Consider the following 24,338-nt stretch of genomic DNA (forward strand, 5'->3'; position numbering starts at 1 on the left):
GACTCTGCTCCATGGTGAGGGTCTCTGTGTCCCCTTGGCAGGTTCCACACTGTCCTGAAGACTGTAGGTTTTTAGTAATGATGGAGTCAGTCTGGGTGTGCCTTCCACCTTTGCCCCTTTTCTCCATGGTTGCTTTGGTTGTGTCCCATCATTAGCTGAGCGGACCGAGGCCCAGAGAGGAGGCAGCTCCTGCCCAGGGTCCCACTACCTGGAAGCAACAGGCAGGATTTGGCCCAGGTCAGCCTGCCTCCAGAGCACATGCTCCACCCGCCAGCTGGTTCTGCATCTTACTGCAAGTTAAGGCCAGGAGATGAGAAAGGCCTTGAATGCCACGGCCAGATGTGTAACTTTAATGTGTTCACCCCCTTGGTCATTCCATCCTCAGTAGTCTGAACAGGGTTGGGGTGGGGAGCCAGGGCATCCAGGACGAGGGGCATCGAAGTTGCCCTAAAGGCACAAAGAGGCCTTTGGTGGGTGGCAAACGGTGCTTGCTCCTGGTTCAGGCATAGCATGTGCAAAGGTGTGCTGGCTGGATGGCGCGTGGTATGTTCAGAGGACAACTAGGATGGATTTTTCTTTCACATCAAAACGTATACCATTGCATTCTGTGTACCCTGTCTTGGGTGATGACGCAGCCTGAACTTGCCCTCAAGGGGCGCGACTCTCAGTGGGCTGTGAGTTGGAAGTGAACATGGTAGAATGAGCTTTGCGTGTGAGAGCTCATGTCTCCTGAGCACTTAAGTGGGATGACCTTTGCATACTTCCATCTCATGTCATCCTTAAAGGACAACTTCCTGGTGGTTAGTGTTGGCTGGGGTCACCCAGTGTGGAATCATCAGTGTCTCTGAATGCCTGTGCTCTATTTCTCCTCCTGGTGAAACTCACCTTTACTCCTCATTATGCAGATGGAGCTGGTTCCCCACCAGCCTTCAGGGGTGGATCTGCAACCCAGGCCTGACCAATCAGAGCATTCTAGCCCCCTGGCCACAGTGATTGGCTCCTGGGTGGTCACGTGACACACAGTGAACTATTAAAGCCTTCTGTGGTACTTCTGCTGGAGCCATGAGGGCACCGGGAGCCTCACCTGCTTTAGAGTGGTAAAGAAATAGCTCATCAGGCCTGGGTTGTCCAAACCATGCACATTTAAAGGACTGGCCCTTGACTGGCACCTGGGAGGTCACCTCTAGACTCTTGGAATGTCCTGACTGGTATAAGTGTTTACCTGAGGTCGTGGGCCACACCAGATAGTCCATGCTAACAATATGATTTAGGGTGGGGGCTTTTGGCCACATGGTATCAGTTCAACGTCTGGATGGGCTGGAGACTGAATTTCATCACATGGGTGGTCAGCCATATCTGCATGACTGACCCCTCCTCCCCAACAAAAACCCTGGACAAGGCTCGGGTGAGCTTCTCTGGATGGCAATATTCCATGTGTGTTGTCACAGTCATTGCTGGGAAAATTCAGTGCTGTCTGCAACCAGAAGCTTGTGCCTGGTTTCTCCTGGTTTCTGCCTTATGTACCCTTTTCCTTTGCTGATCCTTATCCTTTTGCTGTGATCAACCATAGTCACGAATGTAACAGCTTTTCTGAGTTCTGAGTCCTCCTAGTGAATTATCAAACCTGAGGGTGGTCTTGGGGATCCCTGACAACAAATGTCTTTACCCCCATCCCGAGAAGAGCTGTGAGTGCCCCCCTACCCATTGCACAAATGAGTCCTGAGGCCCCAAAAGGTAGACTTGCTGGCTCTGAGGTGCCCAGCTAAGGGATCACCGGAGCAGGCTGCTTGCTGGCCACCCCACCATGCAAAGGGGCTAGCTCCAAACTGAGCGTTCTCATGGATCATCACGTTCCCTTTGCTGCAAAACTGTTGGCTTCAAAATCCCAAAGGTCCATTTGCTCTGACCTAGCATCTCAAGTTTCAGGAAGTTCTGGGACAGATGTGCAGAGATGTGTCTCTAAGGGCTGTGCGTTGCAGAAGTTTTAAGGCGTTTCTAAGATTTCTCATCCTGTGTCATGCCAGGACTGGGAATGTGGTAGACCTCACTCCCATGATTGTGTTGTTATTGGGCACAGTTTACCTTAAGATAATCTGGGTGGGCCTGACCGTGCTGGTTGTAGAAGAGGAAGTCAGAGGGATTCAGTATGAGGGAGGTCTCTATTGCTGAGATGGAGGGGGACACGTGGCCAGCGCCTGAGAGTGGCCCCCAGCTGACAGCAAGGAAGTGGGGACCTCAGTCCTACAACCACCAAAAAATGAGTTCTGCCAACAACCTGAAGGAGTTTGAACACAGATCCTTCTCCAGTTGAGCCTCTGGATGAGGACACAGCCAAGCCAATACCTTGATTACAGCCTCATGAGACCCTGAGCAGAGAACCAGTTAAAACATACTAGACTTATGACTCACAGAAACTGTGAGATAATAAATGTTCCTTATATTGAGTCACTAAGTTTGAGATACTTTGTTACACAGCAATAGGCAGCAATAGCAAACTAATACATATATTAGCGATAGCCAACTAATGAATAGTGAGTGTTCATCCCAGTGTGGTTTAAAAACCCACAAACTGCAAACAACATAAATGTCTAACGGAAAGAGATTATGTACATAAACTCTTGTAAACCCATTAATAATAATAACAATTTCCATGATGATGCCATTTGCCTTTGGTCTAGGGCCAGGCTCTTGGGTAAATGCTGTTATTATCCCTATTTTATGGATGAGCAAAATGAGGAACAGAGAGGGTGAGACACATCCAAGGCTACAAGGGGTGAGGGTCAGGCTAGGGTCACTGTTCCCATCACAGAGCTAGACCTTTTTCAATGGGCTTGCTAGGTGGAATATATGTTGAGAGGCTACCCAAGGTGATCAACTGGCTTCCAATTTCTTGGGTGACCTAGTTCTTAAAGGCTTTTGGAGAGCATGCCAATGCCTGATGATTTCCTCCATTATCGTTTCAGGGGTCCTGTTGGGAGCCACTGGGGCATTAAGTGTAAAGTGGAGAAAAATCAATACTTGTTACCAAGCACTACAGCCCATGGTTGCAGTGTTCCTAAGTCTTTTAACTTCTCTAAGTGCTCAGTTTCCTCATCTGGCAGATGGGACCAAGCCACTGTATCCACCCCAAAAGGCAGTCGTGGGTGCCAAACACTGAGCACAGAGCCTCGTGTGTTTTAAACACTCTACGTGGAGTGACTGTTACTAGTACTGTTGTCTGTTTCTCAGATGAATCCACTTACACTCAGAGAGGGGAAGTGCCTTTCCCAATGTCACACAGCAAGCTGGTCAGCACTTAGAGCTGGCTCCTCCCACGTTCTACTCTACTCAGCAGTCCGGCTGTCTCTCCCTTCCCCATCCTCTAACTCCAGACTGCCTGCTCCACAGCTACCCTTCTTGCCCTTCTGTGGCCCTTCTAGGGGCAGTGCAGCCCTGGCCTGCTCCAATATTTTCCTGGCCCAGCCTCCGGATACACAGTTGGCACAGCAGTGGGTAAATGGGTCAGCGTGTCTGAGCAAGTGCCGGCATCTTGGTGGTAGGATGGACTGATCCCAGGTGAAGGGTGGAGGATCCCAGAGCTTTGGCCCTGAGCTCAGACAGGCTGGAGTTGGAATCTCTGCAGCAGTATGTAAGACCTTCCAGATTCTCCGAGCCTCGCTCTCCTCATCCCTGAAATGGGCTGATAGCTGTGTTGTGAGGATTAAATGAGATCATTTATTAATTCAACACATACTTCCTGAGCACCTACTCTGCGCTAGGCCCTGTGCTGGGGTTGTTCAATGAGGAAATACAGAAAGGGACCCAGGTACCAGAGGCAGAATGAAGGGTAATCAGGAGGGCTCTGGATCAGAAAGATCCAAGTTCAAAGTTCCAAGCAGCCCATTCACTGGTAGGGTGAATACCGTCACATGCTGCCTAACCCTTTTGAGCCTCAGTTTCTCCATTTGTAAATGGAGATATTAATGACAGGTATGGAAAAAGGTTTCACAGAATCTAGCATTGCCTTTAGGGTCAGCAGTTCATGATCGGGAGTAAAGAGATGGTAGTGCCAGCCTGGCACTGGTGGGCAGAACTAATGAGACCACCTGGGTAGAGACGTACACCTTCACCTTCCTCTCTTGCCTCAAAATATTCATTCTATGACCACCGTAAATTAGATTCAAGCGAGAAGGAAAACGACTCAGGAACTTTTTGCAGGTCAGAAGACCGAGGAGCCCAGGAGGAGTTTTCCTGGGCAAGCCAGAGCTGGTCTTCAGCTTTAGTTTCCCCACATGTAAAACAAGAAATTGATAAAATGGCGCAGTTCCTGTGAAAAACAGTTTGGCAGTTTCTCAGAAGGTTAAACATAGAATTACCATATGACTTAGCAATTTCATTCCCAGGTGTAGACCCAAGAGAAGGGAAAACATCTGTCCACACAAAACCATGTACATGAATGTTCACAGCAGCACTATTCATAATAGTGAAGAAGTGGAAACAACCCACATGTCCATCAATGGATGAATGGATAAACAAAATGTGGTTTATCCACACAATGGAATATTATTCAGTCATAAAAAGGGATGAAGCATTGATACAGGTAACAGCATGGACTAACCTTGAAGCCATCATGCTGAGTGAAAGAAGCCAGTCACAGAAGGTCACATATTGTATGATTCCATTAATATGAAATGTCCAGAAAAAGCAAATTCATAGATAGAGAAAGTAGCTTAGTGGTTGCTAGGGGCTGGGGAGGGGGGTGAGGAATAACCTGCTTAGTGGGTATGGGGTTTCCTTTAGGGGTGATGAAAATGTTCTGGAACTAGATAGTGGTAGTGACTGCACAGCAGTGTGAAAGTACTAAATGCCACAGTATTGTACACTTTAAATGGGTTAATTTTATATGTGAAACTTTTTTTTAATAGGAGAACTGGACAACCACCATCTCTCAGGGCCCGGGGGGATGTAGGATTTTATCCTATTAAAAGGCTACTCTTGGGACTTCCATGGTGGTCCAGTGGGTAAGACTCCGCGCTCCCAATGCAGGCGGCCCGGGTTCGATCCCTGATGGGGGAACTAGATCCCACACGCATGCCGCAACTAAGACCCAGCGCAGCCAAAATAAATAAATATTAAAAAAAGAAAAAGTCTAGTCTTATTGCGAGCAAAGTTTACCAGCCCCCACAATTCCCCAACAACCTTAGGGAAGCCCCACCAGCCCAACCCATCGTCCAACGCGCGCTCGATTTGTATAGTCACGCCCACCCAGCCTGCTGCTGGTTCCGCACCCCCCCCCCCAACGTGTTTTGCGCCGGCCTGGCCCCCTCCGCGCCCTCGTTGGGGCTCTAAACAGAAGCCAAAGGAGGAAGACTTGGAGAGACCGCATAAGTAATACATCAGCGGCTGGTGGGGCGGGGCTTCGACGGGCCTGGCTGTCAGGGTCATGAATAATACACATTGAGGCGGGGCCTGAAGGTGGGCGCGTGTCGGGGCGGAGTCCGGGCACGAAAGTGGACACCTCTAGAGTCTTGAGAGGTGGGGCCATCCGCGCCTTATGAATATGCAGGATGTCGGGGCGGTGACTGTGGGCCTCACTAGGCCCGCAGGGTGGCGTGGCCAGCTGCGTCTCACGAATAATGCAGCACGTCGGCGGCGGTTGCGGTTCTCGTTGGATCCGGAGGGGGCGTGGCCAGTCGCGTCTCATGAATAATGCAGCACGTCAGCGGGCGGCGGGGTGGGGCGTGGCCGGCGCGCCTCCGGCCCTGGAGCCGGGAAGGGGGAGGCGGGGGAGCGATGGTCGCAAGATGGCGGCGCTGAAGGAGGCTCGGAGCTACGGGCTGTCGTGCGGGCGAGTGAGCGATGGCAGCAAGGTGTCCGTGTTCCACGTGAAGCTCACCGACAGTGCCCTGAGGGCCTTCGAGAGCTACCGCGCCAGCCAGGTGAGCGGCACGGGGCTTGGCGCGGCCGTCGGGGACGTCGGGGCGCAGGTCGGCCTCGCGCGCCCCTCTCCGTGGCGTCCTTGCCTGGGGGCTCGGGGTCCGGCGTCTGAGGTGCTGCTCGCGGGTTCCTGGGCCGGTGGGGCGCGGGGTGGGCGCCTGTCCGGCTCGGAGCGCGGGGAGCCTCGGCGCGGGGAGACGACCCTGGCGGGCGGCCCAGGGCGGCCGAGGGGCCCGAACTCGCGCGCCTGGTCCGGGGGACGTCTGTGTCGGCACCTGGAGGCGTCCGGGGCCTTTCCCGACTTACCCGGCACCTGGGCAGGAACTGGTTTTTTCACCTGACCAGGGGAGGGGGTGGAGGCAGCGCCGTCCGAGCACGGGAGGTGGGGGTTTGGGACTTCTCAGTCTGGCTCCTTGCAGGGTGGCTGGTAGGGATGGCTGACTGCACTCCTGGGGAGCAGCTTTTCCGTCTAGGACGCTGGCAGGGTGGGTCAGTGGGGCACCGCTGTCGGGGCATCTGTGGGTCCTGTTCCGTTTGTTTGCGGAGGTTGTGTCTACACTTGGGGGCTGTCTTTGATGCTTTCCAATGAGGCCCCTGGAGTTGGGTTCACTCTTGGTTCTTGTGAAGGGGAGTTTGGGCAGAACCTGACAGCTTGTCCCCAACTCCCTAGGTGAACCTGAATCACTGGACACCTTTAGAAAGTGGGAGTGTTTTGGGGGGGGGAATTGCTGGCATGGTGCCTCTCCCAAGCTGGGAGCCTGTTGTGGGCACCTGGGAAGGAGCTCTGGCCACTGCACCTGGCTGCTGACTGTCAAACTTCTCAGGGGCCGATTTGGGCCCATCTTGGGAGGTTCGAGGCGTTTCAGTTTTGCCACCTGGCCCGGGGGGTTGGGGAGAGGCGTCTTTGTACCTTATTTCAGGCCTGACTTCGGGGCACATCTGGGACCGTGGTCAGAAACTGCTTCTTCCCATTTCTGTTTGTGTCATGGCGCCCTCCTCCTGTGTTGGGACAGAAGTTGCAGGTGCCCAGTGGTCAGGTCCTGAGGGGAAGTGGTTTGGGAGCCCTTTTCTTCCTTTCCTGGAAAGTGGGGGCTTCATAGTCAGTGGCTCTAGGGGGAGGGGTCTGGCGTCAGGTTCAGGGAGGCCCTGCCGTGTGCGTGTGTGCGCGCGTGTGTACTGGGGATGGGGGGGCCTCGGGCGGGTGAGGAGAGAGACTAACTAGGAAGGAATGTGGCTTTCTTCCTGCCCTGGACTTGTTCGGCACCATTAGCTAAGCTGGGAATTTCTTCCCCTGTTTTGTTCCCAGTGCCCACCCTTCCCGCTCTTCTTCCCACTTTTTTGGACAATTTCCTTCCTGTCCTCGTGTCTCAGTTTCCCCTTCATAGAACCGGGATTTCATCTTTCTGGAAGAGTGAGTTCTCACCTTGTCAAAAGGGATTCCCCAAGGTGAGGCTGGGGTGCCACTGCAGGTGAGGAGGAGGGGGCACGGTGGCCAGCTTGAACCTCCCTTCCTTGAGGAATTCCAGCCGGGAGTCTTTTTCCCTGGGCAATTCTGACTTGTTCCCCTGGAAGGCAGGGTTTCCTAGAAACAGCTGGGGGAGAGCTTATGCGTCATGTAAATAAGGTGAGCTTGGTACCTGGTCACTGTGAGTTCGGAGCCCCGCCTTCCCTGCCATGCTGCCCTCCCTTGATCTAGTCGTCCGGAAGGCCCGCCTGTGCGTCCACCTCATGCTGTCACGCTGCTATTTTTAATTTAGGGTGTTGGTTACATCCCCTAAGCTGGATCTTCCTCCTGTGAGGGTGAAGGTATAACTGTAGACTCAAGTTCGTCCCACGGAGAGCCCAGCTGTGTATGTCTGTGTTGATCAGCCGGAAGGGGCTCCCTTGAAGAGCTTCTCCTTCTCAAGCTACTCGTGTTAACTTGGCTGGCTGGGCTAAATTTTGGGGGTGACTCAAACTTTCGTTTTTCTCAGAGGCTGACTTGTGATTTAAGTTACTTGGCAGTTTTGTATTTAATCTTACCCAGTGGGCAATGTAGTGGACTGAAGTAAAATCAGGGCAGCTTGGGCACACTCAGTGTTCTTGGATGGTAGGCATGGGGAAGGTGACTTGAAGAACTTGTTGTGTGACTAGTGAAGTGTATTGGTTATTAACAAAACTTCATATGTTTGAGTGTCGGTAGCGTCTAGAGTTTTCTGTTCTCTAGCGCTGTGGTTATATGGTTTGCCAGTGGCAACTTGTGGGGAGGGTTTTTACTTTTACTTTTTACAGTTGCCCCTTGAACAACACAGGTTTGAACTGCCCGGGTCCACTTGTATGTGGATTTTTTTTTCACTAAACACATACTACAGTACTAGGGGACCCACGGTTGGTTGAATCTGCAGATTCAGCATTCAGGATATGGAGGGCCGCCTGTAAAGTTTATAAGGGATTTTTGACTGCTCGGGGATTGGTGCCCCTAACCCCCGTGTTGTTCAAGGGGCAACTGTAATTGCAAAGAGGTTTTTACAGACTCAGATGTGGCAGGGGACTGGAGAGGAGCATCCTTCAAAACTTTCTCTGTGGCTCCTGGGAGCCTAGCTGTTGGAGTAGCCGGAGAAGTCCCTGACAGCTTCCCTCTCCAGAGAGGTCTGGAGTCTGAGCTGCCTTTGTACAGACCTAGTGACCTGGAACATGGTGGAAGGTAAAGATGTAGTCATATGTGCAGCTGCCACCGTCCAGACTTGGTCTTCACGCAGTCTTGAGTGCATCCCAAGGCACTCCCATGGATCTCCCTTTTCACGGTGATGGGTTACTTCCGGGAGAGAAGAGAGGGGAAGCATAAATACAACCCATCTTTCCAAGACAGCATCATGCGCCTGTTCAGAGAAGTGTCCCTGACAGTGATTCTACGGAAGTGACCTTCCCTGGGGCACCTCCCTCGACCACCTGAGTATTTCATCATCGGATTTGGTGGGCTCTGTTGCCGAGTGATCCTCCCCTCTCCCAGATTAAAAGGTCTTTGATGAAGAGTAGCATATTGTTGTTCAGGAAAAATAGAGGGCCCAGGGAGGGGCCCAAGCAACCTGGGAATTGGAGCCTATCTGGGTTTGAATCTCTGAATCTCGGCTCTACCTGCATGAGGCCTTGGGTCAGTGCCTGACCCCTCCCAGTCCAGATCCTCCTCCTCAGAGCTATGAGGATCCCAGTGGCTGCTCTGGATCCTTCTTCTCTTTAGGATTATGAGTGTCCCAGTACCTGAGCCCTCTCAGCTCCTAATCCTTCCTCTCTCAGGGTTGTGGGTGTCCCAGTGCCCAACCCTCTCTGAGCTCTGGATTCTTCTCTCAGGGCTCTGAGGGTCCCAGTACCTGACCCCTCCCAGCTCCAGATCCTTCTCTCCGGACTCTGAGGGTCCCGGGCCCTGCCCTCTCTGAGCTCTGGCTCCTCCTCTCAGGGCTGTCGGGATTCCTTTGGCACATGTGCGGCTCTCAGTGCAGCCCTGACCCCTCCCAGGTTCTCAGCACTTGGTTTCGGTACCCAGGGCTGGTTCCCACCTGGAGGTTTGAGCAGAGACTATGGGAGAGCCTGGGCTCCTACATTTTCCCAAATCTGATTGAGTGCCTGGTCTGTACAGGGACACTGCCCAGGGGCTGGACATTTATAAGTGACCAAATGGGTCCCCAGTCTCTCGAGCTGACATTCTAGAGGCAGGAGACAGATGATGAACAGGGTGGCACAGAAATCAGCATGAAGAGCTTGTCAGCAGTCATTGTCAGGAAGGAAATAAAATGGGGCGATGTGAAAGGGCGCTGCCTAGCAGATGCCAGAGCTGAGGTCTGCTGGGCGAGGGTTCCCCTGGGGGGAAGGGGTGTGGGTTCCAGGCATGGCACATGCATAGGCCTTGAGACATGAGGGGCTGGGGAGGGTGTTTGGGCAGGGGGCAAGGCCCAGGTAAAGACGTGGAGGCAGCTGCAGGGCTCTCTCCTGGGATGGGCTTAGGAAGAGGAGGTCTGCAACAAATACTCTGTGACTGTTCTGGACCCACGCTAGGGGCTGCTTGCCTGCTGCTAAGGGGCTAGCTGCGTGGGTGTCAGCCTGGCCACCGGTGGCAGGAGGAGCCTTAATTTAGCCTCTCCTCCCCTCCCACTGTGAGGCCTCAGGAGGTGGGTTTGTCTCTCCTTCCTGGGGGGCCGCCCCACTCGGCCCTAGCTAGGTCGCTTCTTGCCAGCCCTGTCTGTTTTTCACATGAGCTGTCTTTATTTTTTTAATGTTTTTGGCTGCGTTGGGTCTTCGTTGCTGCACACAGGCTTTCTCTAGTTGCGGCGAGCAAGGCCTACTCTTCGTTGCGGTGCACGGGCTTCTCATTGCGGTGACTTCTCTTGTTGCCGAGCATGGTCTCTAGAGCGCAGGCTCAGTAGTTGTGGCGCACGGGCTTAGTTGCTCCACGGCATGTGGGATCTTCCCGGACCAGGGCTCGAACCCGTCTCCCCTGCATTGGTAGGCGGATTCTTAACCACTGTGCCACCAGGGAAGTCCCCGAGCTGTCTTCAGGAATAGCCAAATTCGCTGCCCCTCCTGGCCTCTGGCCAGGCCCCTGTAAGCCCTTTGTCCAGGCACGTGTCATCTTCTTGACAGTCTTGGCAGGAAGGCTAGCTTATTGTTCCCACTGTTCATTGGGGGCAGTTGAGGCTCTGAGGGGCAGCGTTGACTGCTTGAGGTCACGCTGACTGTCCTCACTGGCCCAGGCTGCCTCTCCGGTTGGGCGGGAGTTTGAGCCACAGCTATGAAAGGGAGTCCCACTGTGGTCTCAAGTCCTCATGACATGCCAGCATCCCAGGGTCCCGGGAGCATTGGTGACATGAGTGGCCATGCAAATTCCTGAAGTTGCCAGCTTTGACTGTACCGTGCCCTCTCCCCTGAGAAAACCTGCAGGTGATAACCAGTGCCTGTGGATTGTGCCCTGCATGCCAGCGCTGGCCTGAGCTGTACATGTTACTTCATCTTGTTCCCTGGCTGTCAGCCCTGTGGTGGGGAGCGGTTCTCATTTCTCAGGTGAGGAAACAGGTAAAGTCTCTGGGAGGCCGAGTCACCAGAAGGAGTCTCCCAGCTGGGATGGGACTGAGAACCGGGCATCTGGCTGGAACGCAGTGTGTGTGGCCTTGAGCTTTGCCTCCTCTGAAGGGTGGTGGCCGAGTGGACTGGGCTGGCCCATTGGTGTCAGGAGCATGACGTAGGGGTTCGGTTTGCCTGTGTGTTTCAAGGTGGGCACTCAATAGGTCTGGGTGGGGTGAGTCCCTCCCAGAGGCGCGTGTCTCATAGGTACTGAGGGAAAGCAAGCAACCTGGGGTATGGAGTGAGTGCTGGTCATTTCTGCAGATGGCCTATGAGGCTGTGTGAGGAGCCAAGCCCCGCATCTGCCACTGTGACCCTTGACTAGGCTTCCGGCAGCCATTCACCATGGTGACTGTGTGTAAACAGCCGGTGGCTCTCGGAAACCCACCCTCTGTTGACTCATCGGCAAGGCCAGAGTTCATCACCCTTGAAGTAGTTTTGACATCACACCCGGATTGTGACATCTCTGGGGAGTCCTTGAAAAACAGGACTAAACAGTCCGTGCATCTCTCGTCCCGGAGCAGACCCTAGTTTTGGGAAATCTGCTTCTTCATGGCAACAGCCCTGCTCAACGTGCCTGGCTGGAAATCCATCCTGTGCCTTTGGGTTTTGCCCCCCCTGGGTCCTTCACTTGTAGGGCCTTGCTCCCTTGCTCTCTGCCTTTATGACTTTCTCCTTGGTCTGTGACTCGCATGGCCTGGAGTTGTCTGAGATCTCATCTCTAGCGATACGTGGCCACTCTGCAGTCACCCAGAGACCGCAGGGATGCTTTCTAGAACAATCCCTGCAAACATTCTCTGACCTGCAGTGCAGTAAGTGACACAGACAGCCACCATGTGCAGTTTCATCACTTTGCTTTTTAATAAAGAAGCTGGTGTCCAAGTAAACCATTCAGAGGGAGACCTCCTGTTCCCACACTAAGTGGCTGCACTGGAGTCTGATGCTAATTATATCCTCCTAGCTGGGTCCCTCCCTGGCCACGTTGAGATGCGGCTCCTGGCTGAGTCACCAGGTCAAAGGGGTGCGTTGGTGACTCGCCACAACCCCTCCAGAGGGGAGGGGGCCTCGCACGTCTGTGAAGTTTGTGGGGTCACCGAACTCCTGTTTAAAAGCGACACATGTCAAAAGTTTCTTTCTTTTTACCACAAAAGCTATAGAGTTCAGTGAAGAACACTAGCAATTCCCTGTTCCATGGGCTGTTGTTGGCACCTCAGCGCCTTCCCCTGTCTTGCATCCAGAGGAAGTGGACATCACAGTGGTGTCCTCATATAATCTTAGGTCTTGATTCTTTTTTATTGCAGTGCTAAACTTTGTTTTTTAGTGGCTTTAGTCCTAGTCTGCTGTCCGGTACTGAGGGCTGTGCAGAGATGCTGAATTGCAGTGAGAGGCACCCCTGGTGTACCTGTGCATTTGCGAGTGGAGCTGGAGGTTGCAGGTGCTGAATGGTACAACTATTGTATGTTGAAATCGAGGCCCAGGAGGGATATGGTCTGGTTTGTGGTGTTGGGTGCTCAGGGAGGTCAGGCCTAGAGGTGGGGAGGCTGGGGGTGGAGACTTTGATGGCCTGAGCTGGGGTCCACTGGGGTCGGGCAAGGGGACAGATGTAGAAGTATTTGGGCTGTCACCTGTACCTGGTTGGGGGAGGTGGACATTTCTAACCTTTCCTGATTTTGGCCATAGGACGGAAGTGTCTTTGCACACTTGGCTTATTGTCATGCCTGAGCTGGGTTTGTGAGAGTCGGGTTATGCAGGGCTTGATGAGACGCTAATGGTCACCTCTGGAGTGACTCTTGGCTGGAGGAAAGGTGACTGTGGCTGATCAGAGAGCTGCTGCAGGTCTGTGATGGGTGAACAACATCAGCATCATCGTCATTGATGTGGGGCGAGGTGGAAGACGTGCGTGTGCAGCCGTGGTGATGCTGCTTCAGGGCCCGTGTCTTTCTGGGTTGCTGCCTTTGTCTCAGGGTGTGGATGTCATGAGTTTCTTGCCAGTGTCCTAACCAGTGCAATTTGAAGGTGGTTTAGAACGGATGTGGTGGCTGTAGAAGCCAGCAGCCTTTCTTTTTCTGGTTCTTGGATTGTGTTCGTTGCTCAGGGGCAGTTGGATAGCAGGTTTCCTTTATTGTGCTGGCATTGACCAATTTCTGGACAGTGGGTGTTCTGGACACTGGGGGAGCCAAGGCTGGGCCTGGACGTAGGGGCTGCACCCTGAGACAGCATTTGGGTGTCAGTGTCGCCCCAAGTCAGCCTCATGGGCAGGCGAGCAGGTGGGCTACGCCGTCCAAGTGCAGATAACATTGGGTCGAGGGCCCAAGGCTTGCTTAGCACTTTCCAGGGTTCCCAGGCATACTCCATAACAGGAGGTCCTGGAGAAGTTCAGCCCGCCTTGGAGTGCTCTGCTTTCAAGAAATTAATGAGCCGCCTATGATCAAGGGCTGTGGTTAATGCTCCACATCATTGCTCCATCATCGGTGTTCTCCTGGTAGACCTTCAGAAAGGGAGACTGAGGCTTGGCACAGGACACCTTTCCCGAGTACGTGCCCTTCCACCTACCCTGGTTCCTAACCCAGGCCTACTGGGAGGGTGTCAGCTCCTCACTGTTTGCCTTGCTGCCCCTGTGTCTGTCTTAGATTCTAAGGGAGGGTGTCCTAACAAGGGAGTGCCTCCCTCAAAGGATGCTACACGTTGGGGTCAGGTAGCCTGGCTCCAGCCAGGTCCTGCTGACAGCCTGGGGGCCCCGGGCTGCTGGCTCCCTCCCAAGCCTCAGTTTCCTGGGTTGAAGCAACACCTGCAGTTGTAGTGGCCTCCCAGGTCAGATGGGCGAAACGTATGGATGCTGACCACTCCTGCCCCCGTGTGTGTGTGCGCGCGTGCGGGCATACTCTACAAATGACCTGAGAAAGTGAAGCCCTTCAGAATTTAAAATATCCACTTCTTTACCTCTACTGTCAAGGATTTTTCTGTAAAATAAAGAATGGCTAGATTAAATGGATTTCTGCAGTCTTTTTTAGCTACTTTCCTGCCTGGCAGTCCACCGCACTGTGTCGGAGGGAGCTGGGCCCTCTCATGCATCCCCCTTCTTGATCCCTCGAGCGGCCTCAGTGGGCAGTGCTGGTGGAGCAGGCAGTGAGCAGAGGCCAGATGGAGCTGAGGAGGGACAGGAGGTCGTGGCCGGGTTTCTGGAGACGTGTCCGGCTGGGCCTGGGGATGACTGCTGAGCCCGCTGGGTTGGTGGCCGCTGCCGGCAGAGTGTGGGGAATCAGCCCCAGAGCCCAGGGTGTGGTGGCTCCACCTTTGCCTTCAGGTTGTGCTCAAGCTTGTGAGTGTTGGGGAGTCACACAAGGACAGTCTCGAGGGGCCAAACCGCCTCTCCATTCGAGAATGCTGTTCCCTAGGTATGTGAGGAGGGGTTCCTGGCCCTTCCATCATCCAGCTTGGCTGAGTGTGGCCCTGGCAAAGGTGTGCAAAAGCCGAGTAACGAGGGGCCATCCCGTCCGCCCCTGCCCTTTCCTGGGCCCCTCGGCTTCTTTTTGGACAGGAGTGTCAGGACATGGGCATGAGAGGCCTGAGGAGTCCCTGGCCTACCTCTCTCCCCATCTGGATGTGTGCCTGTGGCCTTCGTGTCCTGTTTATTAGACTGACTGACTTGGTCTCACCCTGCAGTCCCCACATCGCTATGGGGGAGGCCAGCCGAGGGCAAGGTGATGATGGCTGCCAGGCGGGAGAAATGCAGCGGCGATGGGGAGGGAGGTGCCCTTGGGAAGCAGGGCAAGTGAAACCATCCGGGAAAGGCCTAGAATGTCAGCGTGAGATCTGAGAGAGCGGCTGAAGGAGGGAGGCTGGGAGGGAGGCTGGGAGGGTGGAGCAGCCAGAGGAAGTTGGGGGTAAGGGGTGCCTGAGGCGGAAGTTGGGGTTAATTTCATCATCCAGGGAAGCCCTGAGTGAGTAGCTGTGGCTCCTCTGCTTTGTGTGGGTGTAGACGGCTGCAGCCCCTTCCTGGGGGCTCCCTGTGGAAGGCTCAACCCCATGGCTGATTTCACTCTATGCATGAACATTTTCCCTTGGGGGCTTCCTCCTGTGACAGGCAGGACTGGGGGCAGGGTTGTGGTCAGGGAGGCCTTGGGAGTGCTAAGACCAGCCAACCCCAGTCTTTACCTGGGATCTCTCAGAGCCTTTTTACAAAAAATTTTTTATTATTGTTATTTTTTATCTTTTTTTTTTTTTTTTAAGAGTGAAACCATATATAGCTGAGACCACACCTATTTATTTATAGCTGTGTTGGGTCTTCGTTGCTGTGCACGGGCTTTCTCTAGTTGCGTGGAGCGGGGGCTACTCTTCGTTGCAGTGCATGGGCTTCTCATTGCAGTGTCTTCTCTTGTTGCGGAGCACGGGCTCTAGGCGTGTGGGCTTCAGTAGTTGTGGCACACGGGCTCAGTAGTTGTGGCTTGCGGGCTCTAGAGCACAGGCTCAGTAGTTGTGGCCCACGAGCTTAGTTGCTCCGCGGCACGTGGGATCTTCCCGGACCAGGGATCAAACCCGTGTCCCCTGCATTGGCAGGCGGATTCTTAACCACTGCACCACCAGGGAAGTCCTGTTATTTTTAATCTTTAATTGTAAAATTCACGTAACATACATTTGCCATCTTAACCATTGTTAAGTGCACAGTTCAGTGGCATCAAGTACATTCACATTGCTGTGCACCCATCACCACCATCCATCTCCAGAACTTGTTCATCTTCCCAAACTGAACCTCTGTCCTCATTAAACACTAACTGCCCATTCCCCTCCCCCAGCCTCTGGCAACCGCAATTCTGTTTTCCGTCTCTATGAATTTGATGGCTCTAGGGACCTCTTAAAAGTGGAATCATACAGTATTTGTCCTTTTGTGACTGGCTTATTTCACTTAGCATAATGACCTCAAGGTTTGTCCATGGTGTAGTATGTGTCAGTATTTTCTTCCTTTTTAGGGCTGAATAACATTCCATCGTTTTGATCTACCACTTTTTGCTTATCCATTCATCTGTCAGTGGACATTTGGGTTGTTTCCACCTCTTGGCTGCTGTGAATGATGCTGCTATGAACATAGGTGAACAGTTATCTGAGTCCCAGCTTGCAGTTCTTTTGGATATACACCCAGAAGTGGGATTGCTGGATCATATGGATCATATTCTATGTTTAACTTCTTTTTTTTTTTTTTTAATAAATTATTTACTTATTTATTTTTGGTTGCTTTGGGTCTTCGTTGCTGTGCACAGGCTTTCTCTAGTTGCGGCCAGCTGGGGCTACTGTTCGTTGCATTGCGCGGGCTTCTCATTGCAGTGGCTTCTCTTGTTGCAGAGCACAGGCTCTAGGTGCATGGGCTTCAGTAGTTGTGATGCCAGGGCTCAGGAGTTGTGGCGCACGGGCTTAGTTGCTCCGTGGCATGTGGTATCTTCCCGGACCAGGGCTCGAACCCATGTCCCCTGCATTGGCAGACGGATTCTTAACCACTGCGCCACCAGGGAAGTCCTATGTTTAACTTCTTGAGGAACTTCCATACTGTTTTCCATAGTGGCTGCACCATTTTGCATTCCCACCAACAGTGCACAAGGGTTCCAGTTTCTCGACATCCTCACCAACACTTGTTATTTTCTCCTTTTTTGATAGTAACCATCCTGACGGGTGAGAGGTGATCTTGGAGCCTTTAAAATGTACTAAGATGCTTGTGACTCTCTGGTGAGAGTTAAGGTCTGAAGGGCCTCTGGCACTTGTTGGACCATTGATAGGCTCAGGAGTTCCCTGTGAAGGTGACAGAGAGCCTGACCCCAGCAGAACGGAGGCATGTTGGCACCCACACTTGAGGTGGGCTTGGGCTGGCTTCAGGTCCTGCCTGAGGGAAGATTTTGAGAGGGTCACCTGGGAGCAGATGACAGGAAGGGCAGGAAGGGCAGGGAGAGCAGGTGTGGCCCCACCCTGAATGAGAAGCTGTGGTCAAGTGGAGATGACAGTGACAAGGAGAGGATAACATTAATGAGTTGAGATAGCAGTGATGATGTAGGAGCCTGGGCCCAGTCAGGACCCGGGTCTCTAAGTTGGGAGAGTTAGTACGTACCTTGGGTGGTCTGGAGAACCTGTTGAGGGGGGCAAGCAGTGGGGGCTGAGGGCCAGGGAAAGGTGGGAGTGTGTGTGACATGGGGTCAGCTCAGGTAGCTCAGCTCTCTGCCACCCTCACCACTTCCTGCCCTTCCAAAGGCAAGACTTCTGTGCTCCCCACTCCCCCTAAAACCAAACAGAGGCCCTGAGGTCATGTGACAGGGAGGGGCTGGGCTCCTCCCTGCGGGCACCTGAGGCTGCTGGGCCCTACCCTGGTCATGAGCTCCAATGGGGCAGAATCTACTCAACTTTTGTGAGTTTAGCAGTTTGTGTCCCATGTTGAATCACAAGGGGACTGTTTCGGAAAATGGGCTTTCTTCCAGGTGGGAAGCGGCCTGGAGACCCCAAGGGTCAGGCACTGCCCTATGTGGGGCACTGGGCAGGTGCAGGCTGAGCCTCAGCCTTCAAGACCTCCAGTACCGTTGACCCCGCTCCTGCCCTTGACCTGGCCTCAGGGCCTGTGTGAAGGTGCATGAGGGGGAGGAGGAGCAGTGTTTTTTTCTGGACCCTGTGGGCAAATGCAGCCCACTTGCCCTCGGGGGGGACTCCAGCAGGTGGGCTCCCTGTCCAGTCCTGCTTCTGCCTCCCCTCCTCTTGCATGGTGTGTGTGCATGCGTGCGCGCACACAGCGCGCACCCTGGCCCCCATGCTTTTGGTTCCCTCTACCCAGGGGAGGCTGATCTGAGAGGGCCCGAGGGCCCTGGTTGGGGTGACCACCCTGTTATGCTGCCCTGGGCTCAGGGTGACCTTGCCTTCTCTTACTACCCTGAAGAGAGTTAAGTGGGCCGGGAGGTTCCTTTTTCCTTTTAAAGTTTTATTTATTTATGTATTTATGTATTTATTTAGGCTGCACCAGGTCTTAGTTGCAGCATGTTTTAGTTGCGGCATGCAGGAACTTTTTTTTTTTTTTTTTGGCTGTGTTGGGTCATCGTTACTGTGCGCGGGCTTTCTCCAGTTGCGGTGAGCGGGGGCTACTCTTCGTTGAGGTGCTCAGGCTTCTCATTACGGTGGCTTCTCTTGTTGCGGAACACGGGCTCTAGGCGTGCAGGCTTCAGTAGTTGTGGCACACGGGCTCAGTAGTTGTGGCTCATGGGCTCTAGAGTGAAGGCTCAGTAGTTGTGGCGCATGGGCTTAGTTGCTCCGTGGCATGTGGGATCTTCCCGGACCAGGGCTCAAACCCGTGTCTCCTGCATTGGCAGGAGGATTCTTAACCACTGCGCCACCAGGGAAGCCCATGCAGGATCTTTTTTGTTTTTAGTTGTGGCAGGCGGGCTTCTTAGTTGTGGCATGTGGAATCTAGTTCCCTGACCAGGGATCGAACCTGGGTCCCCTGCATTGGGAGTGCAGAGTCTTACCCACTGGACCACCAGGGAAGTCCCCTCCCTTTTTTTTTTTTTTTTTTTTACACGGTGACTTTTTGGGGAAATTCAGCTTCCTGCTGTGGACCTTGTGGTTCTCCCCACATCTGAAGGGAGTGATTTAACGGCCCCAGTGCAACACTTCCAACAAGGGGAAAACCCACTGAATTGAGTCAGGACAGCCTAGCTCACAGGGGCTAGAGTGGGGGCAAGCTCAGCTTGGCCTCGCCCTTGATGGTGGGTCCCTCCCTGCCACATTCTCAAGGTCCTGACGGTGAGCCAGTGCCACATCGCCCTTCTGACTGCTCCCTTTACCTGTGGGATTAGTGCTGTAACTGATGGGCCCTCTTTCTGGCCCTGAAGAATCTGAGGTCTCTTGTGCCCAGTGTTGCTGCTGTAGCTGTTGGCCCCCAAGACCAAGGCCTCGGTAGTTTGCCACCATGTTAGGTGAACAGAATCGGATAAGGACGCTGATGAAGTGCACTGTTACGGCGTGTTCCTTTTTTCAGTGTCAGCCTTAGAGTCTAAAATGAGGGCCAAATCTGGCCCCCACCTGTGTTTGTAAATAAAGTTTTATTGGGACGCAGTGGTGGTGTCTGTGGCTACTTTCGCACTGCAACGGTGGCAGAGTTTTTGCAACAGGGACTATTTGGCCCTCAAAACCTGAGACATTTATTCTCTGGCTCTTTACAGAAGAAGCCTGCAGTTGCTGGTCTGGAGTGTTGGGATGGGTGTGTTTAGCAGACTGTTGCTGTCCTGGGGGAAAGCTCAGGCCTCGGACCCCTGGTCCCTGGCCTGTTGCCTGCAGCCCTGTGAGCCCTGGCAGACAGCTTGCCATTGCATCTCAGGGCTAGACCGATGCTTCAGAGGGTCCTTTTTGTCCAGCCTCTTCCTTTCATGGATGGGATATCTAGAGAATGGTGGTTGGCCCACGGTCACATCAGCATAGATTAAATCGAGCCTCAAACCCAAGGGTGTCCACTCTGGGACTGCCTGCCCTCCCAATTTCATGGAGACTCCGAGTGCTTCCTCCCCCTCTTGTGAGTCACTGAGTTTCCTGGGAACAGCTTTTCTCAGGCACAGTGACAGGCTTGGCACAGCTTCCAGTGGGCCTGGCCTTTTTATTTGTGACCTTCTGGTGAACTCTGGAAACATAACTGTGCAGCCTGGGTGGGAAGGGCTGTGTGCGCGTCCCTGGCCGAGCTGGGAGGGTGGGCGTCTGCCTCTGATTCCAGTCAGGCTCTGGCTGAAGTCCTCCTCGTCCCTCAGCCTCAGCTCCATGGGTGTACAGTGGGGCTGGTGTCACCTTCCGAGGGGGGATTGTGCCCAGTAAGGGGTCAGTTCCCACGGTGTTTTCGAATGTGTGTTTCATGACATGAGGAACAGTCAGATGACGGTGGTTTCAGATGGGTCCCTTGTGTGGAGACAGCGGGCAGCAGGCCTCTCCTGCTCCCCAGGAGTGAGCTGTCCTCAGGGGGGGCCTGGGGGTTGGCGTTTGGTGGACCTTTGGAGCTTTCTCAGCTCTGGATGAGTGCCACCTGTAGTTAGATTCTGACAAGTGCCATCTGTAGATGATTCTGAGTTGGACACTAGAGAAGGCCTTCTTGGGCAGGCCTCTGCCAAGGGTCTGCGGTTTCTGGGTTCTGTTCGCAGAAATGGCATCATTTTGCTGTTATCTGGTGTTGTTTCTCCCTTTGTAGAATCGGATGGGACTGTTGAGCTGTGGCAGGGTGGGCAGGGGGACCGTGTAGGGGGAAGTTCGAGGGAAGGGGGAGGTCCAAAGGGGGATCATACTGGGGACGTCCCAGGGTGGAGAGACTGCTGGGAGATGTCTGGGGCAGGGGCAGGCCACAGCTAGAAAAACGTATTCCTTCCTCCTCTGGTTGTACTATTTTTGGTATTGGATGCTCACAGATGTCTGCTGGTTCCAGCAAAATATGCTCAGCTCACAGTGGATCTGGCTAGTGGGATGAGGACAACCACCCCTGGTTGCCTATGTCCAGCTTGTCTCCTGCCTGCTCTGGGGAGGGCACCAGGCCCATGCTTGCTCCCTTACCTGTGCACAGGGTCCCACTAGTCGAGAGCCTTGTTTGTTGAGCCACATGACATGGTGATCCGTGGCAGCTTCCCCTGACAGGAAGCGGAGCTGTGTTAAGAAGGATTCTGAGGTGGTGTTTGGCCTGGAGTGTAGGATTAATGGTATGTGGCCCCTGGCCCTCCCTGGTCTTAGCGCTGCCATCTAGCCTCTCTGTGGGGAGGGTCCCTTCTTGTCATTGAGCAGGTGAGGTTAGTGACCCCCCAGGTGAGCCTGGGCTGTGAGAGTGGGGCCAGTGAATGGGGTCTGCCAGTGACTGGGTGTACAGGGCGAGGCTCACAGGTTGTCAGTGGAAGGTGGACTGATGCCATGCCACAAATGCACAAGGCTTTGGACCTCTTTTTCCGCGGGGGTTGAAGGTGACTCACCAGTGTCTGTGCCCCAGAACCGTGGCTCTGATTGCACTTTGTCCTGGGATCTTCACACACATCCTGCCACCTGCCTCTCTTCCTCCTGGATTTGGTCTCTCATGTAAGAATTCACTGAGGCCTGGATACTTTCGTGTGACAGGAATTGCCAAGTGTGTGATCTACTGGGCACAGCTCAGCCTTGGTGAGTGGCTGGTCTGAGCGGATGTGGCTTCTGCCTCCATGCCCTCTTCTTGGAGCTCCTGGTGCTGTTCCTGGGGCTCAGCCATTCAAGAGCGAGCACACAGAGTGGGTATTCCCCTGCTGTTGCTTAGCTCAGGGGGCGGGCGAACTTGGAGGTGTTGAAGCAGGTCACTGGAGGACGCAGGGCCCAGGCCTGGGGCAGTGAAGCAGGATACTTCGAATTGGCTGAGCTGGGGCTGGTTTTGAGCCAGCCTGCAGACCTGGGGAGGCTGCCCACTGCCCCGTGTTCATATGGGCACCCAGCAGGCCTAGGTACAGAGGTTCCGGGTGTCTGAGCTCTGTCCCTCAGGCAGCTGAGGGCCGGGGTAGGGAGGCAGGCCGTATTGTTTCTGAACTCTCACTGGTATTGGCCATGCATGGGCTGGGTGGCTGCAGAGTGCAGCGCAGGACACGGGTTGGGGAGAGGGGACTGGCTGGACAGTGGCACCACCCTCTGGACCGCAGTTTACCCCCCTGCGGGATGGGGGTCATGTTGTGGGGTCTGTGCCTTCCTTCCATGCTGCAGCCCTAGCTGTCTAGCAGAAGAGTTGAGGCCTGGGGTGTCTCTGAAAGGTAGGCATTTGCTCCTCTGTTGGAGCCATAGGCCAGGGATCTCCTGGGTGCAGGCATCATAGACCTCAGGCTAGCCGGCTCCTCTGCTGCTCAAGGTTACGGGGTCTTTGCAGGCCCTCAGAGCCTGTTGCCTGGACAGGTTGGTGGCCGGACTCGGTGGTGGCTGTACAGGGCTTAGCAGAGTGGGCATGTTCCATTGTAAATAGCATTTCCCATGACAGCCCTTAGAGCACGTTAGAGGTGGTGAGCGGGGACACAGCTCATGCACAGACGCTGCCGGGCCTTAGGCAGGATGCAGGCTGGGGAGCTCTGTTTGTTTAAAGTTGGGCCTTGTGTTCTTTGTTGTTACTTATTAAGCCATTGATTAACTTTGTGGGTGGTACTGAGCTGGCCTTAGGCCTGGCAGGTGGGGTCTGAGCTCTGCAAGCTGGCCAATTCTGGACGGAAGAGCATTGTTGCTTTGAAAACCGGGTCCTGGGATTGAGGATTCTGGAGCCTGTAGTTGCTTCCCCTTCTGGCCCAGTCATAGATGAACGTGACTGAAATCAGATGTGCACAGCAGTTTCACATAGGCGTCCAGGAGAAATCCTGAAGTCTGCGGAAAATTTAGGGGAAATTTAGAACAGTGATCCCCACGTCATCGTTTTCACTCAGGATGTGCATTGAGATTTTGGTAACTCAGAGAGTCACAAGACTGCATTTAAAAAACAGAACAAGAGTGGCATTAGTCAGCCCACGCGGGCAGATCCCTCAACAGGGTGGCTGGCCTCCTGCCTCTCTTCAGTCCCCTGCACCGCCCCAGCCTGTCTGCATAGTGGCTGAGCACCCGTTGCCCAGGGCCTGAAATGAAGCAGTGTTTGTGTGTGTCCTCTGCACACTGCAGCCACCTGGTGAGTCCTCCCCAGGCTGTGAGGCCCAAGCGAGGCCCTGGCCGCAGGGAGTAAGCAAGTGGGATGCTGACATGTGGGGTCCTGGTCAGCCCCAGGCATCTGGCCCAGAGCACCTGTCCTTAGGTGGACAGCCCGGGCTGCAGCCAGGCCCCAGGTGTGACATCCCAGTTTTGGAGTGCCTGGCCCTGTGCCGGGCGGTGTGGGTCCTGAGTGAAGAGCGACAGTCCCGTGGGCTCTAATTCCACCTACAGGTCAGGAGGGCTTGCTGGAGAAGGAACATTTGCTGAGACCTGTTGGAAAAGTGGAGTTCCTGGGGCCAGAGCCGGTGGTGGGGAAGAGCCTACACCCCAGGAGGCCCAGGAGGCTGTGCTGAGGAAGAAGCCCGGCCCTCTCCCAAGAGTGCCGAGATTAGACAAACAGGTCAGAGTGCTGGGGAGGGTGGCCAGCACACGGCACCGCAGGGCACAAGCTTCAGGAAACAGCGTGTGTGCCTGTGCCTCAAACACTTTTCCTCTAGGTCTCTGTGGGCCTCTCCCTCCCCCATCTTTGTAGTCTCTGCTCAGAGGGCTCCTCTGTGTGCCCCCAGCACTCAGCGTGTCCCCTGAGGTGTGTGTGCTCCTGTCCCAGCGTCTGGAGCCACATCGGCACGCTGTAGCAGCAGGGTGAACTGTACCTTATGAACATGTGGTGGGACCGTGTCCAGGAGGGGCGCAGGCCCTGTGTAGTTGCCTTGTCCAGCTCACTCTGCCCAGTCTGTTCTGTCACTCCAAGGGCCAGCATCCTGCTCCAGATTCAGGATGCCGTCAGCTCAGCAGACCCCTGCCCTGGAGGCCGTGACTGTTCTCAGTGGGGGGACTCTCCTCAGTCACATGTGTCTGATTCTCTCCCTTCCTCATTCTCCAGCTCTGCCAGATTCCTTTTCCAAAAATAAAAGCTCTGCCACCTCCTTCTCACCAGCTTTATCCTAGTTCTCACCCCAGGGTGGTGGTATTCCCTCCCAGAGCACCACAAAATCCCCTCTGGAGTTGCTTGGGGCAGCAGCGCAGGCCCCAGGGTGGACAGTGCCGCCAGAGCGCTCTCCAGACCAGCGGTTCACAGCACCTCCTCTGCGGCGGGCCTGGGCCTGGTGTGTTATGCTAATTTTAACATTTTTCTTTTTGAGCGGGGTTCCCTTTTTACCAAGTAAAACCAGCTTTAAAGGCCACTTTATAAAGCAGGTGACAGGGGTGACTCCGGTGGGGGCTGGGGAGTCCTACTGGGTGGCCCATGCCATGGGGGTTGGGCCCCGGCTCTGCCCAGGAACCCTTGGTGAGATTCTGGCCTCATCCCAGGCAGTGTCCTCCCACTCCCAGGGCGTTCCGAGCCTCCACAGCCTGCCTGGGTTGGGGGCACCCCAGATGGCAGCATTGGTGCATTTGCTTGGAGCCCCGTATTGTTACCAGTGACCAGGCTCCTTCCTGGGCATTGGCAAACCTTGCTAGGCTGCTGAATGCTTTCCTCAGGTAGGGGCTTTTGGATTCTGCATTTATGGGCCCAGAACTTCTTCCCTAAGTTGGCTCAGAAGCAAAAAGAGGAAGGTCACTGAGTTTCCTCGCAGAACACTCATGCTGCACGCCCGCGTTCCTGCTCCTCTGTCCTGGAGATCTGGGATGCGGCAGGTGGTGTTGCGGCTGTTTGTCTTCTTTCATGGATA

At 54.3% G+C, this 24,338-nt stretch overlaps 1 protein-coding gene and 1 non-coding gene across 2 annotated transcripts in view; one reads left to right on the forward strand and one right to left on the reverse strand.

Annotated features, from left to right (window-relative positions):
- The first annotated feature begins 5,770 nt into the window (after positions 1 to 5,770).
- The window catches only part of ELL (elongation factor for RNA polymerase II), a 79,638-nt gene continuing 61,070 nt past the window's right edge, over positions 5,771 to 24,338 (forward strand). Inside the window, exon 1 of the mRNA XM_061190219.1 lies at positions 5,771 to 5,918. Within this exon, the coding sequence (XP_061046202.1) occupies positions 5,784 to 5,918 (135 nt within the window). The 5' untranslated portion in view covers positions 5,771 to 5,783. The remainder of the gene's footprint in view (positions 5,919 to 24,338) is intronic.
- TRNAG-CCC (transfer RNA glycine (anticodon CCC)) lies at positions 18,440 to 18,512 on the reverse strand. The gene has a single exon. It is a non-coding gene; the product is annotated as a tRNA-Gly (tRNA).

This window comes from Eubalaena glacialis, chromosome 4, assembly GCF_028564815.1.
Source record: "Eubalaena glacialis isolate mEubGla1 chromosome 4, mEubGla1.1.hap2.+ XY, whole genome shotgun sequence".
NCBI classification, from domain to species: domain Eukaryota; kingdom Metazoa; phylum Chordata; class Mammalia; order Artiodactyla; family Balaenidae; genus Eubalaena; species Eubalaena glacialis.